The 19,215-nt window shown below is 37.7% G+C and overlaps 1 protein-coding gene across 1 annotated transcript in view; it reads right to left on the bottom strand.

Moving 5' to 3' along the window:
* C6 (complement C6) overlaps positions 1–19,215 on the bottom strand; it is a 74,416-nt gene that overhangs the window by 5,195 nt on the left and 50,006 nt on the right. Inside the window, exons 10-17 of the mRNA XM_008069914.1 lie at positions 17,165–17,331; positions 15,516–15,741; positions 14,466–14,637; positions 13,729–13,840; positions 10,372–10,504; positions 8,612–8,800; positions 4,621–4,711; positions 1,723–1,964 (exon numbers count right to left, since the gene is read on the bottom strand). Of these exons, the coding sequence (XP_008068105.1) occupies positions 1,723–1,964; positions 4,621–4,711; positions 8,612–8,800; positions 10,372–10,504; positions 13,729–13,840; positions 14,466–14,637; positions 15,516–15,741; positions 17,165–17,331 (1,332 nt within the window). The remainder of the gene's footprint in view (positions 1–1,722; positions 1,965–4,620; positions 4,712–8,611; positions 8,801–10,371; positions 10,505–13,728; positions 13,841–14,465; positions 14,638–15,515; positions 15,742–17,164; positions 17,332–19,215) is intronic.

Raw genomic sequence — 19,215 nt, forward strand, 5'->3', positions numbered from 1 at the left:
TGCGGTGGCCGGGAGCGGCCACTGCACTCCAGTCTGGGTGACACAGTGAGACTCCAACTCAAAACAAGACAAAACAAAACAAAACAAAACAAAACAAAAAACAGTTCAACAAGTTCTGTTGCATACTTTATGCCCTGATTTAAGATAATTTCTGAAAAAGTATCACAAAGGAAATATTGCTGCCTATTTGATATCTGATAAATTCCAATCTCCAATTCATCTTTGTGTAATATATGAAGTTTAGCTGGACTATCTCAGGATCAAACTTCATCATAGAGCGAATGTACTGCTGTAAAGTTCCCATTTCTAAGCCATTCTCAAATGTGATGCTAATAGCCAATACACTTATGGAAATCTAATGCCACTTCTCAAGTATTAAATTGGAAGAGATATAAAGGAGTGATAACTCCAAGGTTTGGTGAGAGTATAGGACAACGGTCTTTTTCATATGTTAGACTGAAATATAATATGGTAAAAACATTTCTGGAAAATGAGTTGATACAATGTATAATAAAGCTTTATAGTTACAAAATAATATTTACTTAGAAATTCCTTCTTCTATGGTATATCCTAAGAAAGTAATCTTAGATTTTTAGATTTATCTGTGATAGATTTATTTATCATAGTGTCATTTATAATGCGGTATAAAATTTAAAAGCCTAACAAGAGACTGGTTAAATAAATCACAGAATATTCATACAGACTTTTGTAGACATTGAACATTACGAGTAATATATATGACATGGAAACAGTTTCATGGTAACAGTGAGTAAAAAAACAGCAATATATAGAATTGCATGTAGAATCTGACCCTGTTTTATATCTTAAAAATTTGTATTATATACAGGGCCACCCCTGTGGTATATGAAGCCCTGGGGCAAAAATTTTCATGGAGTGTTTGTCTACCAACAGTTAGAGTTACCCCAGATTCGAGTGTTAGCACCAAACTGGCAGTGTAATCTCATGTAATCCTGAGCAAGAATTTACTGCTGGCCAGTGGGAGTCATCTGCTCACCAAGCTGCTCTCCAGGAATGAGGGTCTAGTTCTGGGCCAGAGATGACCCCACAGGCACAAGTCTCAGAGCTCTTTGGGGTGACTGGTTGACCCCATACTTGGTGGGGGAAAAGGTAGTAAAATGTTGAAAAAGAGAAACTACCTGGGTTCAATGTGGGACCCTGTCTGAGCTTAGGGAGTCCTGCTTGAATAACACTGGTAGCCCTGGCTAGTTCTAGGCACTGGAAGAGGAACAAAAAAAAAAAAAAGAAAAGAAAAAAAAATGTAAAGGAGATGCTTTGGCAGTTGGTATCTATGCAGAGCTCATTCCTACCTGAACAGCACTATTGGCCTCAGTCAGTTCCAACCACCAGAGGGAAACTTGGAAGGCCCTCTAAAACTGGGAGTGCGGAAGGGTGCCTGAAGCAGGAGAACAGAATAGGTGCTCTTCTCACTGGGGCCTCAGGTGGTGATGATTACATAGTACAGAGAAAAGATTGGAGAGAGATATACTCAACTTATGAAAGTAATTTCTAATTGTGGGTGATTATATATTTTTTCATTCTATTTAAGTAATTTTATGAAATATTTTTCAGTGAAAATACATTATTTTCAATTAAAAAAGGTTATTTTTTAAGAAGATGATGTATGAATGCAAATAAGATATGTTAGTCACGATGAAGACTGAGTGTGAATATTTCTAGTATGCAGTCACCACCGGAGCGTACCTGGACATTTTTCCCAGTCGTAGCAGGTGTCATAGCCACAGGATTCCTTCTTTGTGCTATTGGATGAAAGTCGCATCCTTTCAAGACCCCATTCTAACTGTGGACCATCTTGGCAGGAACCAGTATGTAGAAAATGTAGTTGCTGATTATTTAAACATTTCTCGGCCAGAAATTTGCAAGCAGATGAAGTAAAGTAATGGTTGGAGTTTGTATCAAACACACAGAGATCTTCTGAATAATGGCTGCCCCAGAGAGAAAAACAAACATTTCCATTTGAAGACCAGAAAAGACAGAGGGCATGTAGCCAATATAATATGTTAACTCACTGCCCAGTTTTCTTCCTCCTGTTGTTTTTTTTTTTTTAATTTTTCTTCCCCAGTCTCTCTCTTTTCAATCCCCAGTTTCATCTTGCATGCTGCCTGTGATTTCGTCTTTCTAAAATTTTGTCTTCATCTTGGTATTATTCTCTATTGCCTTCAAATTAAAGTCTGAATTCTCAAATTCTGGTAATCAAAATCTTTCACAATCTGACTCCAATCAATGTTCTTTTCTAGAGTTATTTTCCCATTCTCCTCATTCCCTCTTCATCACCTGATTATTGTATTGATTGTTTGCTAAACTAATAAGGTTATTCCTTTTTGCTGCCATCCAGGCCCCGTTCAATCATTGCTGTATTCTCTCTCCTCTGTGTGTCCACCTCAATTCCCGGCTATACTCAGAAGCTCACTTGATCAGCCTAGCCTATGTTAGTCTGTACCTTGTCTGAACTCCAAAACGCTCATTAATTGCAACGCTGACCAAGGACATGTCATAAAGAGTCTTGTTTCACTGTATAGCTTTTCAAGTGTGTTTATATAGTGACTGGGAACATGAACTTTCTAACATTCTCTGGGTAATGCACTGAATCTCTCTGAGTTGATGGATGGGTCCTGCTACCAAGAGGTAACAGCTGGTCTTGTCCTCTTGCTGAGAAGACAAGATCTTGAGTATCTCAAATTTGAGTTTCTTCTCTGTTATTAACGTTAAGGTTAACAACCAGTGCAGCAGTGTGTAAGATTGTTTTCAGGAACTGGAGCCTGCAGCTGAGCACAAAAACTACTTCCTTCTTCTTCTTCTTCTTTTTTTTTTTTGAGCTGTGTCTCACTTTATTATCCAGGCTGGAGTGTGCAGTGGCACAATCATAGCTCATCACAGCCTGGGACTCCTGAGCTCAGGAGATCCTCCCACCTTAACCTCCTAAGTAGCTGGGACTACAGGTGCACACCATCACACCCAGGTAACTTTTCTGATTTTTTTTTTTGGTAGAGACAAGGTCTCACTATATTGCCTAGGCTGATCTTGAACTCCTGGGCTCAAGCAGTTCTCTTGATTTGGCTTCCCAAAGTGTTGGGTTACAGGCATGAGCCACCGTGCCTGGCAAGAACAAATGCAACTTTCTAAGTTTATAGAACTTAAAGCTATGGGACTAGCCTCTCCCACAAACACCTTCAATACTATATAAAAGAAAACTGAGGCATATGGAAAGAGGTTGGAGAGATATGGAAGGGCTGAAGTAGGAATTTCAGGGGACAGTATCCTTTTGATTTGGTATTGCACAGATAGAAAAAGAAGCTTCCTCTGGGTTAAGTGAACAATGTGGATGTTGTAAGTAGGATCCAGAAGGCCACTTGTTGGGTGTGGGTGCTTCAGCAGCAAGGAGTTACTTGGTGGAACACTTGTGGGGAATACTGAGAAGAGTAGATAAAGCCACCGTTCAGATGAATTATGTCAGTGGAATTATATGGAGAAAGACTCTGGGGGGTTTTTCAAAATAATAATATGTAAATGTGTCCCTACAAGCATTTGTTTACACACTGCACAGAGGAACATCAGAGGTAATCAGTGCTAAAATTGAACATTACAACAGCAGAGACTGATGGCTTCCTACTCCATTTATTCTTTCACCTCTTTAGTAATTTAATCTATCTTCATTTAGAATGACTACTCATCCAGTTAAAAAAAACCCTGCATTTTGCCACTCTGCTTGCAGGTACACATGGTTGTATAAATGAGAGAAAGTTAATGAGAAATAAATAAGTGGTGGGCCTTCCAGGAAATCTTAAAGTGATAGAATGTGTCTCTTTTTTGGTCTTTCTTCCTTTCTTCTCCAGAAGAGCAATCTTGGACCATAAAATAACTTTAAGGATGACAGAGTAGAGAGCGGGAAGACATCTCCCAGCCCTATTTGAAACGAGAGATTCACCATGCTAGCTCTAGACTGGTTCCTTCTGCATTGATTTTGTGACACACAAAACTTTAAGTGAATCTTATCTTGGATTGGCTTTTAAATTTGGTCAAAACTAGCCCTTAAATCAGTAAGCAACCTTGATACTACTGGGTTGCAACTATATCAACTAAAAGGAGATAGTCATTTAGTCATGGCAGTCACATGAGGATATATAATTTTTGTTCTTCATGCTTTCTGCCCCAGCATGAAAGAATCAAGTGGCAAAAGTGTGTGTGTGTGTGTGTGTGTGTGTGTATGCGTGCGTGGTCCATTCTCACACTTCCATTACTCCGTGTTCTTAGTTACAACTTTTCCCTCTACTTAGAGAAAGGAAGGCTTTGATATAATTAAGTTTGAAGTTTATAAATGCACAGAATTCAGTCTTTATAACCGAAACGAGATTGTTTTAATAAACAAAAGCTATATAAACTTAGGGAACTGGGCTGAGAGATAGTTAAGAAACTTGCTACCCAGTGGGGAAGAAAGAATTCAGCAGAGCACAGAAGTATCAGTTATGTGAAAAATTCATATATTTCATGTTTGTGCTTCAAGAAGCTCAGCTCTTTCATCAAGCTGGTTACACTAGACTGATTTTCCCAATTTCCACACACAGTCCATAGAGTATTTCTTACCTGCAGTCTTCTTCTGGAGACATACAAATGCATTCAGATCCTGATTGTTTTTGTCCTGGCTGACAGTGGCCTTTTAATTTTGTCAGAACATCTGGGGGGAAAAAGGAGAAAAAAATAGTGAATAGCATGAATTCCAAATTATAAGCCTGAATTCAGTGAAAAGGCACTGGTAAAGAGTTATTATTTATTTTACAGAGTTAGAGCATTCATTTTGGCTCCTCCAATGATATTGCCATGTAATATTCCATCTGAAAAGTCTATCATTTTTCTAACTTAAAATTGATTTGGTTCTTCAGAGAACCAAATAAAATGGAACTGTAGAAACCTTTCTTCATTTGTTTTTCAAATATTTATTGAGCATTTATGGTGTTCTTAGCACTTTGTTAGTTTCTGGGGATACTGTATTGAACAAAGTCTGACCCAAAGTCTGTGCTCCACATCAAACAAGCACACTAATATACATATAGAATTGCTGCTGTTATTGGTGCTATTAAAGAGAAAGCATATAATCAAAATTTGATATAGCTAAATTAAGAATGACAAAATGGGAAAGAAGAGGGAGACTGTTCAACACAGAGGAAATGTCAAGTCTGAAAGTATTCAAAGGGAGGCAGTATGTGACTTTCTGGGAACTGAGTGTAGTTGAAGTGCAAAGAACCAGGAGCATGGAACAGAGGCAGGTGTGTGGAAGGCTGCAAGAACAAGGAATAATAGGCCTTTGAAGGGTCTTCATTTTAAAAGCAATGGAAAAGTCTTTTATGGGACTTTTTTAAAAAGCGGAGAGTAGTATGTCAAAATCAGGTCTGGATTTTGGAAAAGAAATCAATTCTGGCTTTTGTGCAGATAATGGACTTGTAGAGGCATGGTGGATAAGAGGGTTCTGGATAGACAGGCTCTTAGGTTCTTGTGGTAGTTCAGGTGAAAAAGGATAGTAATTTGGGTCAAAGTCCCAGATGTGAAAGTGGAGAGAAGTGGTCAAACTTGAGACACAGACAGCAGGTAAAATAGATGACATTACATGTTGTGGGTAAATTGTGAGAACTGTCAAGTGTGATTCTTAGGTTTCTGACTTGCAAAGAGAATGGACATTGGTGCCTTACCTGCAAGAGAAAATATTGGAAAGTGCTCAGGTTTAGGAAGAGAAGGGTGATGAATCAACAGTTCCTCTAAGCACAACAACAAAAAAGAAGATATAGAAGAATTGGAATATTCATGTCTAAAGCTCAGTGGAGAAGTCTGCATTAAAGATATACCTTTATCATTAGTCTATGGGGAAACATTGAAGTTATAGGTGTGGGTGAGATTCTCCGGTAGGAGAATGCAGTGTGGGTTAGGTGACAGATCTGAGCCTTGAGGAACTCCAACATTTAATGTCCAAGCACAGGCAGGAGCCTGCCAAAAATGGAAGGCAACATCCAGAGAAGTAGAAGCTAAACAAGAATATGAAGCTAAGGAAAGAACATATATGCAGGAGATCAACACTGTTGAAGGCTACTGAAAGGTAAAAGAAGATGAGGAAAAAATAATGCCCATTAGATTTAGCAATATGGGGTTATTTTTTGGAGGGTTTAACACCTTTGTTTTACCTGCTATATATGTCTCAAGTCTACTCACTTCTCTTCATTTCCAACTTGATCCCAACCACCATCCTTTCTCACATGAACTACTACGATAGCCTCATAGATTGTTTACCCAGAGCCCTCTTGACCACCACGTCTCTCCAAATCCATTCTCTGCACAGAATCAATAAATAATTTCTTTTCTAAAATCCAGATCTGATTTTATCACACCACTCTGCTTAAAACCCTGCTTAAAACTTAAAAGTTAGGTTTCTTACAAGAAGAATCAATGGAAAAATGCAAATCCTAAATGCAGTAATTTTTATCCCTGCATGGTGTAATAGGCACTAGGATATTCATGTGCAATAAAACAAAGTAAGAAAGTATGGAAGAAACAAAGGAGAGGAGAAGAGGAGAGAAAAAAATGAGAAGAGAGGAAAAAAGAAAGGAAGGAAGAAAGGGAAAAAAGAAAACAGCAGTGGTCCCTTTTTCTTGAATCTAAAGGATAATGAAGAAACAGACATTTACCAAATAATGGATTTATATTTATGGGCTGAGACTGGTATTTTGAAGAAAGGGATCATGGTTTCAGGAAACTACATACTATAAAGATCTCAAATGGGAAAAGTAAGGAAATAAAAAGAAATGATGCTTGAGCTAAGATGAGGAATTGAATAGTATGTATGTGAGGGAGGGGAATGAAAACAGAGGGACTAACGCTCAGCATATATTACATGGAAGATAAACCTTCTTTTTCTTCTTCTTCTTCTTTTTTTGCCTATGCTGAGACCTATCCCGAGAACCAGAACCTGTAGTCGCACTCCTGAGCCTGTTGGATGAAACAAATCTCCTTAATTTGTATCTGATTACTCAGGTATGCACAGAACCAAAATGGCCTCTGTGAGCATGTTAATCATCAAGGGGAAAAATAGGCAGCTATGTCTAAATATTCTCACAAATTACATGGCAGAACCAGAGATTCAGCTCATGGTCTCTCTACGTCTATTAAGCAGAAGATCTGATAAGGGAAAAAAGGCATATGGGGCTGAGACAAAAACAAAGATATAAAAAATTTTTAAGTTTTCTTCTTCACTGCTATTTATTCTGTTAGGACCCTCATTCTATCTTGTGAAACTTGGCCAAGAACCTTCACAAACTTAGAAAGCTGTATCTCTGGTAAGGCTTCAGCTGCTAAGATTTACACTGATGTGGGATTACAATTTTTTAGCTATGCCTCTTTACCCTTTGTAAATAAATCCACACTTAAGCCAGGGAGGGGTGGCATGTTACGCAATGTGTCCAAAGAGAATCAGTTTTCTTTTTTTTTCTTTGAGAAAGCAGGATTTATTGAGAGGACAGAAAAGCTCCCATAATGGAAGGGGCCCCAAGGGGATTGCCCAAGAATCAGCTTTCAAGTCACATACAAAGCATCCCTCTGTGGCTACTGATTTGAAATTGTTAATGTTCCTCTCAGAAACATCAGGTTGAAGCTAGCACTGGGACTCAGTAGCCCACACCACCTAGCACAGAAGCAACCTGGAAACAAGAACTCTCTACAGTCTGCAAAGTGCTGTGGGCAAGAGGAGCCTCTGAAGGACTATTGAAGGCTTGGAGTTCTTAGAAGAAGGAACGTAACTGTGGAGCTGTGCAGCATCTCACATCTTCAGAAAGCAAAACTTTTTCACATTGAAAGAGTTGAGTGTATCCTTGGATAAATGACAGCCTGAGTCTCTTTACCTCACAGTTGTTCAGTTTTACTGATCATTGTCTTTCTCTTTCTGTGATACCTCTCATTGTTCTTTTTATCAATATCATTGGAGAGAAAGTATATGAGATATATTTTATTTCCCTTATCTAGATGTAGGATATTTCCTATTTCTCTGTGTGAATAATAATTTCAATTTCTTATCCAAAGGCACAGTTGTGCATGTGCATGTGTGTGTGTGGGGGCGTACACATGTGCTTTTATGAAGAGGATATCCAGAAGCTCTTAACTTTCTGAAGTCTATGGTTTCCAAATGCATTAATTCCTCTGACATTTACATGGCTTATAATTTATTATTATGATGAGGAATCCAGTGAAACCAAGATACAACATTAACCTGAAGTTCTTACCAATTTCCGTGAGATCTCTTTATCAGTAGTTTTTTTTTTTTTTCTAATTTAAGGTTATTTAAAAGGTTAACTTCCCCCATTTTCCCCTCACACATTATAAAAAGCCCAAAAGAGAATACAGGTTCAGGATGGCAAAGAGCTTAGAGAATTAGTAGAACTGTTGCATAGATCCTGTTTTACCCAGATGGGTTTAACCATATGCATAATTAAAACCTCTCTGCCTCTGTGCTTAAGATATAGTACTGCTCTAGATGGTATTCTACCAATCTTGGAGTGCACCATATTTTCAGACCCCAGAATTCTGAGCTGCTACTCACCTTTTTCACATGTGAGTGAATTTGAAATGGGCGGTGTCCAGGAATTCCCCCTGCATGTGTACATTGATGGCCCAGAAACAACAAAGCCTTTGGGGCAGGTTAGCTCAATTGTTTCATCTATTTTATATAATCTCTGAAATGGTGTGATCGTCAGGACTTCCTGCACGACTGGCTTGAGGCACTCTGTCCCTGCAGGAAGAGCAACATTTCAGATGTATTTAGTGGAGCAGAATGTTCACCAAATGTGGGCAGATTTTATGCAACCCAAGAGGTTATTCTGGGTGAGTTTGACTGCAGCATTTGTTCAGTGTTGGTTCCTCCATTCAATCTGAAAACCTGAAGGTTAAGAATACCAGGTTTCCCCTCAGATGTTCCTCCGATGAAAAACTCCCTTTAGTTACAACATCTGAGGTTGCCTTGCTAAAGAACTGGCTTCAGGAACATACAACTTTAATTACTTCATTGGGACCTTTTCCTTTCAAGAAATTTTTTTTTTTCTCTTCTCCCTAGTGGGTTTCCCCAAATGTAAGCTACCGCATTGTGAAGGATGCAGAGGCAGGACATTCTCATTGACACTGATCTCAACTCTGCTTTTTCTTTTTCTTTTTTTTTTCAGTTGGAGTCTCACTCCATCGGCCAGGCTGGAGTGCAGTGGCATGCGCGCGGCCACCGCAGCCTCGACCTGCTAGTCGCCTATCTTTCCACCTCGGCTTTCCAAGAAGCCTGAACTACAGGCACGCACTACCAGGCCAGGCTAATTTTTAAAACTGATTGTAGGGGCGTGGTCTCACCATGTTGCCCAGATTGGTCTTGAACACGGGGGGCTCAAGCAATCCTCTCGCCTCGGACTTCCAAAGTACAGGGATTACAGGTTTGAGCCACTGCGATTGGCCAACTCTGTTTTTTCTTTTTTTTTTTCTGAGTTCAAGTCTCACTCTGTCGCCCAGGCTGGAGTGCAGTGGCATGCTCATGGCCACCCCAGCGTCGACCTGCTGGGCTCCAGCGAAACTTCCACCTCCACCTTCCAAGTAGCCGGAACTTCAGGCACGCTCTACCCCACCAGGCTAATTGTTTGATTTATTTTAGAGAAGAGGTCTTGCCAAGTTGTCCAGGCTGTTCAACCCTTGGACTCAGGCAGTCCCCTCACCTTGGCCTCCCAAAGTGCTGGGATTACAGTCTTGAGCCACTGCACCTGGCCTAACTCTGCTTTTAAATAAATTATTGAAGTCCCCATTTGAGCCTTGTTTGAGTCTCATCTTTTTTTTAAACTTTATTCTAGAACGAGTAAGTGCAGAGATTGCATGCTCATTCACTCTTTCTCAGCAAAGGATGTGAACGTGCTCCAAGGAATGGTGCCTTGGAGAAAACTGCATCTCATACAAAAATCCCAACTCTGATACATAAAGAGTGTAAATATCATCTTCTTGGGACTCAACAATTTGCATCAATTTGTGCATCAGGCAAGGCAGATGTCTGTGGTTAGAGACAGCTTGCAGACTTCCTGGATTTCTACTGAAGTGCGTGCTTCGCAGTCCTAAGTGTGCGAGGCTAATATGCAAGAGCAGGAGCACTGAAATATGGAGCTATTTGGAAATCTAATTTTAGCAAATAAGCTCTATTTTTGCTTCACAAAATCTTTTCACTAGAGTCCTAAAAAATAGTAAAATGTACTGATCTAAGGGTGTGATTTTTTTTACTGTGTTTATATTGAGTACATTTATTCTGTAAAGTAGTCCACAAAATATTTGCCCCATTCTCACGTTGGCATTCCACATCCCCTTGTCTCCAGGTCCCGTCAGGTAAGCATCTCAAGTACTGGTATCCAACAGCTTCAAATCCAGTAAGGCACGAAATTTCAACTTCTTCCCCAACCGAGTACAGTTTCTTTTCATTCTAGAATTAAATCAGAAACTAATTACTAATGCTATCAGCAATACTCTCTAAACACTTTGGGGTCATCTGAATTCTTTTTGTTCCTTCTCTTCTGTATCTACTCAGTCACAGAATTCTCTTAATTTCTACTTTGAAATATCTCTCGAAGTTCTCTCCTTTCCTTTGTCATCATCACTGTCTTTGTTCATGGTATTTATTATCTCTTACCAGGACAATTTTCTAACTGGCTGTTTTTTCTAATCTATCTTATCTTTTATCTTTTTATCTAAATTGATTAGAATATTTTTCTTGCTTACTTAAAAATTTGCTCTCCACTATATACGGGATGGTCTACTAATGCTAGAATAGAAAAAAATATATACTCACCATGTACATATATAAACTGCATACATAATGTTTCTTACATATAAAGCAAGCATATGCAGCTTCTACTGTGACAGACTATGAGTCATTTAAAAATGTTACTCAGTTTCTAGGGATCCTTTGGCCATTATATATTTTCCCAATTAATGGATTGTATAACTGCGGTTTTGTGGGGAACTCACTACAAGTTTCAAAATAAAGCGTGTCTTATACTTTCTAGTTTGAAATATTAGCTTTAACCTACTTTAACACTCTCACCTCCTGCCATTCCCTCCCATAATACTTGTGTTCTAGCAAAATAAAACCCATTCTTTGAGTCATTCTTTGAACATAGTATTATCTTTAAAGCCTCTATGTCTTCGCTAGGCTGTTTTCTGTATCCTCTGCACCTTCTCTTCCTTTTTTTAAGAAATACCCAGCTCAAATGGAATGTCCTCTTTGAAAAACTCCTTTTATTTCTTCAGCTTCAGAAGGTGCACCATCCTTTCAGTTCCAGAGGCAACTCATATAAAGCTCTATTTTTATAGTGTTTATCACATTTATCAGCCCTGTCCTGACCTTTGAGTGAGAACTCCACAACAAGATCTTTGCTTCACAAATCTTTACACAGGCCTTAATAACTCTTTGTTGAAACAATGCTAAACACTATCCTTTTTTTTTTTTTTTTTGAGTTGTAGTCTCACTCTTGTTGCCCAGGCTGGAATGCAGTGGCACGCTCATGGCCACCACAGCCTTGACCTGCTGGGCTTTGGCGATCCTTCCACCTCTGCCTTCCAAGTAGATGGAACTACAGACGCATACCACTAGGCTTGGCTAATTTTTCTTGATTTATTGTAGAGATGAGATCTCACCAAGTTGCCCAGGCTGGTCTTGAACCCTCAGGCTCAGGCAACCCTCTCGCCTCGACCTTCCAAAGTGCTGGGATTATAGACTGAGCCACTGCTCCCGGCCCACTATCCTTTTTAAGGAGATAGTAATGCAATACAACGTTCCTTTACTAAGAGAAAGGAGTCCCAAGAATTGACCAGGAAGTTATTTTCTGTGAACTGGAGTTGGGAACTTTGAAGGATATGAAGGCTCAGTTGCCAACTGAACAACACAATGGCTAGGCTGACTAAATGGTGCCAAGAGTTCCCACCATTTGCCTACAGAGTGGGACTGTGTCTTGGTCATTGAACAAATACCCCTATGTGCAATAACATCATTGCCTCTGGCCTGGAATTAGGCATATCTGCTTCTGTTTGAATCTATATAAGGGACATTTTGCTACTAGAAATTCCAGAAAGTGCTTATTAGAAAACAATTAAAATTGTGCTACTTTTGAGTAACAACTAGTAACAGACAAAGATCAGGACTTTAATAAAGAGAAAATTAAAACAAAGAGTGAATTTACCTATAAAAATGGAAACATAATCTAACTTTATAAGGGAAGTTAGAAGAATGATGATTCATAGCTTAAAGTTTCTTTGTGTTTTTAAAATGGGATTGTCAATAATATTAATGATTTTTGTATGCAGCTGGCATAAATAGATGAAAAGTTATTTAGGTATCTAAATCTGACAATATGTAATCTTGAGGATATTGTTCTAGGGTGGAGACTAGCAAGCTTTTTCTATAAAGAGCCAAGATAATCAGTTGTAGGCAGTACAGTGTCTGTCACAATTACTTCTGCCATTGCTGTAGAAAAGTAGCCAAAGACAACACGCAAACGAATGAATGTGGCTGTGTTCCAATAAAATGTTTTTTTTTTTTTAAGTGGCCGGTTGGATTTCACCTTTGGGCCATAGTTTGCTGATTCCTCTTCTAAATGATTGGTTCCCAATGTGGCCTCTGAACCAGCAACATCAGTATTACCTGGGAATTTGTCCAATAAGCACATTTCTGGGCTTCACCCAAGACCTATTGAATCAGAGACTCCGGAAGTGGGACCCAGAGAGCTGTGTTTTAAGAAGTCCTCAGGTGCAAAGTTGAGTTTGAGAGCCTCTGTTCTAAAGTAAAGGCTAATTCAAGTTACCTTCTTCCAAAATATTTCCTCTCTCTAAACCTTTAAGTATGGTACCTTCTACATGGGAAGAAGACAAGTGAACACGGAAAATGTATTAGCCTAGACTATGCTCCATGAACATTTATTTGCTGACCCTGACAAATTGAGTGTTAGTTGATCTTTGATTGTAAATATGATATAGTTGGAAAAAGATTAATTTAAAGATTATTGAGTTTAAAAACATGTAAAAATAAAATACAGAGCAGGCTTTCTGTGATCAATTTTAAATATATCTCCTGAAAAATGTAGATCTAAAGTCACAGATCTATCTGACATAACGTATTCAGTTTTTTGAAAAATCATAGAAACATATTGTGGCTTAATAGAAAAAGATAAAATTTGAAGGTACATTAAAATTGTGTTGACTGCTCAAAAATTCTGCAGGTTTCTAACTTGATAAGATAATTCAGACCAAGCATCTCCTATGATTATAGCCAAGTCCAGTATATCTTTCTAATAACCTACCTTAGATGAGGGCATCAGTTTGCTCAGTCTCAGAAATAAATAACCAAACCTTATTTGTGAGATTCTTACAAGTCATCCATTCCTATATTATGCTGAAGTTTCATTCTCTTTCCAAGGAGCACGAGCAACCTGCTATCCTTTGGTCTGACAATTAGGTATGAAGATGCCTCCAGGGAATTCAAGATGGAAGGGTGGCAACACATTTTTAAATATTATCTTTTATTTTTTAAGTCAACAAGATATTATTCAAATAGGAAAACAATGATTCCAATTAAAGGAAAATCTATACTTTTAATTTTTATTATTATTTTAATTTAACTGTAAGCCAAAAAGTGAAGGGCAGGATACTTACCCAGATAAATCCATTTTCTGGAGGAACTGGCTGAAGACACCCAGAATCTGCTTCTATCTCAGGAAGATCTATCTCTTTCATTTCTTCATCATCACTGATGCATGGTTGTCCACTAAAAAGGAAAAATGAATATATGTGTGTATATGTATATGTGTGTGTGTACACATACATCTTTACATGTTATGCAAATGAGATGTGTATGCATATATACACATTACATGCATATATATTTGTGGTGTTTTTACTTTTGTTTTTTTGTTTTTTTGAGTCAAAGTCTCACTCCACCACCCATGCTGGAGTGTAGTGGCACACTCACGGCTACCCCAGTGTCGACCTGCTGGGCTCTGGCGATCCTTCCACCTCAGCTTTCCAAGTAGCCAGAATCACAGGTGCATGCTACTGCACCCAGCTAATTTTTGATTTATTGTAGAGATGAGGTCTTGCCAAGTTGCCTGGGCTGGTCTTGAACCCACAGGCTCAGGCAATCCACTCACGTTGGCCTCCCAAAGTACTGGGATTACAGGCTGAGCCACCATGCCTGGCCGCATATATATTAAACAGAGAGAAAACATTACATACAGAGAAAGGTATAGAGCAGATCCAGTGCCTTACTCATTTGCTGTGTTGACATAGGTAAAATTCTAATGATTTCTTTACTTAGCAGTAGGATAATAAGTATCTGAAGTTTCTATGTTAGTGGAGGAAATGACCCATTATTTCTCCTCATTTGTCCTTACTTGCTTTCCATGATTGAAAATGTACAGTCTTCCTCTTGTTGCTTCTCTCCATCACAGGGTTTCCCTCCTTGTTGCGGGACAGGGTTATCACACACTCGAGTTCTTACTCTTTTGTAAGTTGCATCACATGAGCTCCAGGAAGACCAGCAACCCCAGTTTCCATCTACTGCAGCTGAAAAGAGAAGGACTCACTCCTGTGGATTGTGGTGCAGATGAATTTGCAGCTGGATCAGGAGAACCTGGTTTCCTCACTTTTTAGCTGTGTGACCTCCTTTGTGGAATATTATAGGGTTATTATGAGAATTAAAGGAAGTTACCTGTGGAAGGAGCCTGATACATAGCCTGATTTCCCTTTCTTGGTCCCACAAGCTTAAATAAAATGGCAACTTATGAATTATTTTCAACTGTCATCAAACATATGTGCATGCATATATATATATACATACATACATACATATATGCACACATATATGTATAAATATGAACATCTCTTGAATATAACATAAATTATGTTTTAAAAAGTACCAGACTATATTCTCACTTCCATGCCTCATCTCCTTTATAAAAAGGATTTGAGGTAACTGTGCACATTACTCAGTACGATATGAAAACTTTGGCTGTGGTTCAATTTATTTTTTATTACCAAGCCATTCTCATTCTACATTATAATACAAAGAGGTTTATAATGACAGTATTATATATTTTATTTTATACATCAAATATCATATATTTTATTTACTTTATGTTACAAAATTTTGCTGTGTATTCTTGGGGTGTGTGTGTGTGTGTGTGTAATCTTTGAGTAGATACTAGTATTATCTCTATTTTATGGATGAACAGGTTGAGGTGTAGGAAAGTTAGGTAAATTTCCTAAAGTCATATAGCTAGAAGATTACAGATGAAACACACTTTTTTCAGACTTATTTTCTTTGTGAGTCTGCACAAGGTGGACGTGGTTAACAGAAGTTTTGTTTTGTTTTAATTGACCAACTTAGAATATTTTTTCAAGGGGAAAAGAGAATTACCTCCTAACAGATCCCTGATACTTACTGGATTTATAATCCGGAGATCGTCTCTCACAGTTCGCACCATAAGTACCGCTCTGGCACACACACAGACATTCTGTCCCTGAGAGCATGGGGCGGCCATTATTGGGGCATAGAGCACATTGGCAAGGGTCAAACTTGGCTGCATATTCTCGAAGAGCTTTCCTGAGGTTGTTCCGTCTTGTCACTGCACAGGGGATATTTCTTACCAAGTCCACAATGGGAGCAAGCTAAAAGCAGATGATAGAGAGGAGGTCCAGTCACATCCCCTTTGGCAATATGTTGTGATCACTGCCCCATTCTCATGGAATAAGAAGTAAGGGTTGGAAAAATCCCATACTTCAAAAGAATTCTTTTAGAATATAGTACAGCTGCCTGTTGAACCAGTAGAGAAAAGCCCTCTACCTTACGGCAGGTGTGATGCAACAGAAACTTACCTTTCCTGCATTTCTACTGTGAAGGAAGCTGCATGTGAGTTGTTCTTATTTGGATTTACGTCATGTTATTTATTAAGCATAAAAGCCATGCATCAAAGTACCAAGATAAGTGACCAAAAGTTAGGGAGCTTATTAATGCTCTGCTGAAAGCTTATTAAATTTGATTCAAGCAGGAAATCTAGAGAGAATGAGGGGAGGCTTTCTATTTTCTTTACTTTTTTTCAGGGTATTGGCTCTTGGTGTAAGATGGAAAACATGGAATGGGATAAAATAGGAACATTAAATTGATGGTAGAATGAATGAGATAATTATAGCAACAAATAACAAAGCTAATGATAAATCAGGGCTCACTTTATTAACATTTTAAAACTTCAAAGAAATGACCATCTAGTGTAATATATGACTCACAAGTGCCCAGAAAGGCAGCTGGGTTCCATTTTTCTGTCATAACCTGTAGAGCTCAATATGTCCTCACACTGCATGTAAATGATTCAATTTTCAGAATGATTGAACTCCTTTATCTTCATTTAAATGAAGTGAACGTAATAGTTTTTTTGGAGGCCTTCTGCAAAATATGGTAACGTTTTAGGCAAAACTGGTTTTAAATGGCATATGATTGATATGTGGGCAAAGTACTCTATAAATAATAATTGCCTTTTTTATGTGATTACAATAAATACAAAACTGGTAAATTGAATCAATGGCGATAGAAACAGGAAGTCAAATGGATCTAAAATCCCATTTGTCACACAGAGCTACAATGAAGATTTAGGCAGGCTCATCAGATAAAGAGCTGTAACATACACACACACACACACACACACACACACACACACACACACAGAGAGAGAGAGAGAGAGAGAGAGAGAGAGAGAGAGAGAGAGAGAGAGAGAGAGAAACCAGATGTATTGTCTACATGGGGAGATGAAGAGTACTATCCAAAGAAAGTCTGAGCATCTTTATTCACTAAACTCCCTTTCTTAGCAGTTGATGCATGCTAAGAATTCTAAATACGGTATTATAGAATGCTTGTTTTAATAGTAAAAGCAACAGACATGCAATTTAGCATTTAAAAAGGTATATTATACATGAATATTAAAGAAAGACATTTGTTTTATTGTCTGAGAATAAAATGGAAAAGCAATTGTGTGATGTGCAATTTAGGCTGCTAGAGAACTACTTTAGCTCTCTTACCTGGAATAATTTTTACACTTACTTCAAAGTCAATCACAGCAGGATTTTCCTTCACTGATTCTAACCACTCAGAAAATGCCTTCTCCTCCAGATTAGAGTTTCCTTTCTCCCATGCCAAAGCTGCTGCATATTCACTCCTTCCACCTTGAACCATGGATATGGATTTCTCTGCTCCCTGCAAAAATGAACCTGAAAGGTGTTTCAAGAAAATTACCGGTTTAATTTTAGTGCAAATTCCTACGTTAAAATACCAGCTTATTTGCACAGTAGGGAGTAGATGGTACAGTATTAAGTAAGCTAAGTGAAAAGGCAAGAGAACACTCCTTCTCATCCTTGTAGGGAGTTTAATAATAGAGATGTTAATAACAGTACTACCAGCTCCCATTTATTAAGCATATGGTAGATGCCAGGCACTTTATACACATTGTCTTATGCAATTCTCATGACAACTCGAATAAGCAGGTATTATTATAAATGTGAACAGTGAAGCTGAAAGTAATTTGTCTTGGAACACATGGCTACTAAGTGGGAGCACTCGAATGCAAATACAGCCTAGTCCTTGAATAATCTTCTCCTTGCTCTTTGGTGCCAACAGACCAGGTTTTGATTTATATTAGCATATATCTTGGGCCCCCAGAGTACATAAATCACATGGCTTCTGATATCCACTCAATTGACTGTTATGTTGAAATCTTCCTATTACAGGAAAAAATATGACAGAATTATTTACACCTAAAGACAAGGGTAAAAGCACAACTAACAAAAAAATTTAAATCTCTGGTTAAGAGTTGGCACAATTTTTCTTTAGAGACAATGACATTTAATGTTAAATTACTGATCTTTTATGCAATTTTTCAAAAACAATGCCCACTAATTATTATGGGTAGTGACTCAGTAATAAGGAACTGTGGTAAGAGATAGATGCAAATAGAAAAATGTAAGTGAGATGGGTAATAGATAATGTCATTAATTTGATGTCTATTTTGGAGTGCCAGTAAGAGTTATACATGTTCCCACTCTTCAGAAATTCTACTGGAAGATAGACTAGAATGACTGGAAGATGGGTAAAATACTCTGCTTATGAAGAAGGTAGTATGGTTCCTTCCAAAGTGAAGTACATAAGAAAATATAGAAGGATATAAGAAAAATATTTTAGAGGTTTTTACATTTATATTTGATATAAAAGTAGTAAAGAAACTAGTGTTTGCCAAAATGTCATATACTGATTGACTATGGCTGTTGCATTATTTTACGTTTGGATTGATACCATGTTTTTCATAAATGTATTGACATTGGTAAAGATTAACTATGATAGGCATGGGATCCTGAAGAAAGAGTAAGTCTATTTACTATTTCATTAGCCAGTTTGAACAGAATTAACTCTTACAAGTGAACAAGTGACTTAAAAAGATTCTAGAAAGAAAATGCATACTGAAAATGATGCTAACAAGGCAAGCATAAGAAAAACAACTAGTAGGAGACAGAATTAATATTTCTGCTTCTTATAAATCTGCTCATAAGCCAAAAGACAAGATTAACACTAAAGCCAACCAAAACATGTCAAAGATTTCAAGAAGCTTTTATGAAATACAGATTTATCAACTAGCTTTGTCCTAAATGTGTGCAGCCAGCACTATGAAGAAGACAAAAAAATTTTTGTTTATTTCACATATGCTATTTAAAAAATAATTATATTTTCTATATTTGCATATGTATTTTGTGTATAACATATTTTTATAACAATGCATTTATACAATTTGTTAGTGAATATACATATACATATCAGTGATATATATATAAAATATAATTCCCATAATACTTAGTAGTATGAAAACCTTGAAGTCCAATGATTTAATTGCATGAACTCAGGGTTAGAAATAAATAGGCAAGTCCATGTTCCTGTTTTGTTCTTCAGTGTATCTTTGATTTTAGGAAAATTGCCACTAATAAAAATTTGTTGAGAATCTGCTATATGCCAGGCACCCAAAACTGAGAGAAATATAAAATATGGTGCTTGTATTTGAAGAACTTAGACTCTCATTGAGGAGACAGAATAGGTACATAAATATATTA

Source organism: Carlito syrichta, unplaced genomic scaffold, assembly GCF_000164805.1.
Source record: "Carlito syrichta isolate Samal-C Ts95f unplaced genomic scaffold, Tarsius_syrichta-2.0.1 Scaffold312495, whole genome shotgun sequence".
In the NCBI taxonomy this organism is placed as follows: Eukaryota; Metazoa; Chordata; class Mammalia; order Primates; family Tarsiidae; genus Carlito; species Carlito syrichta.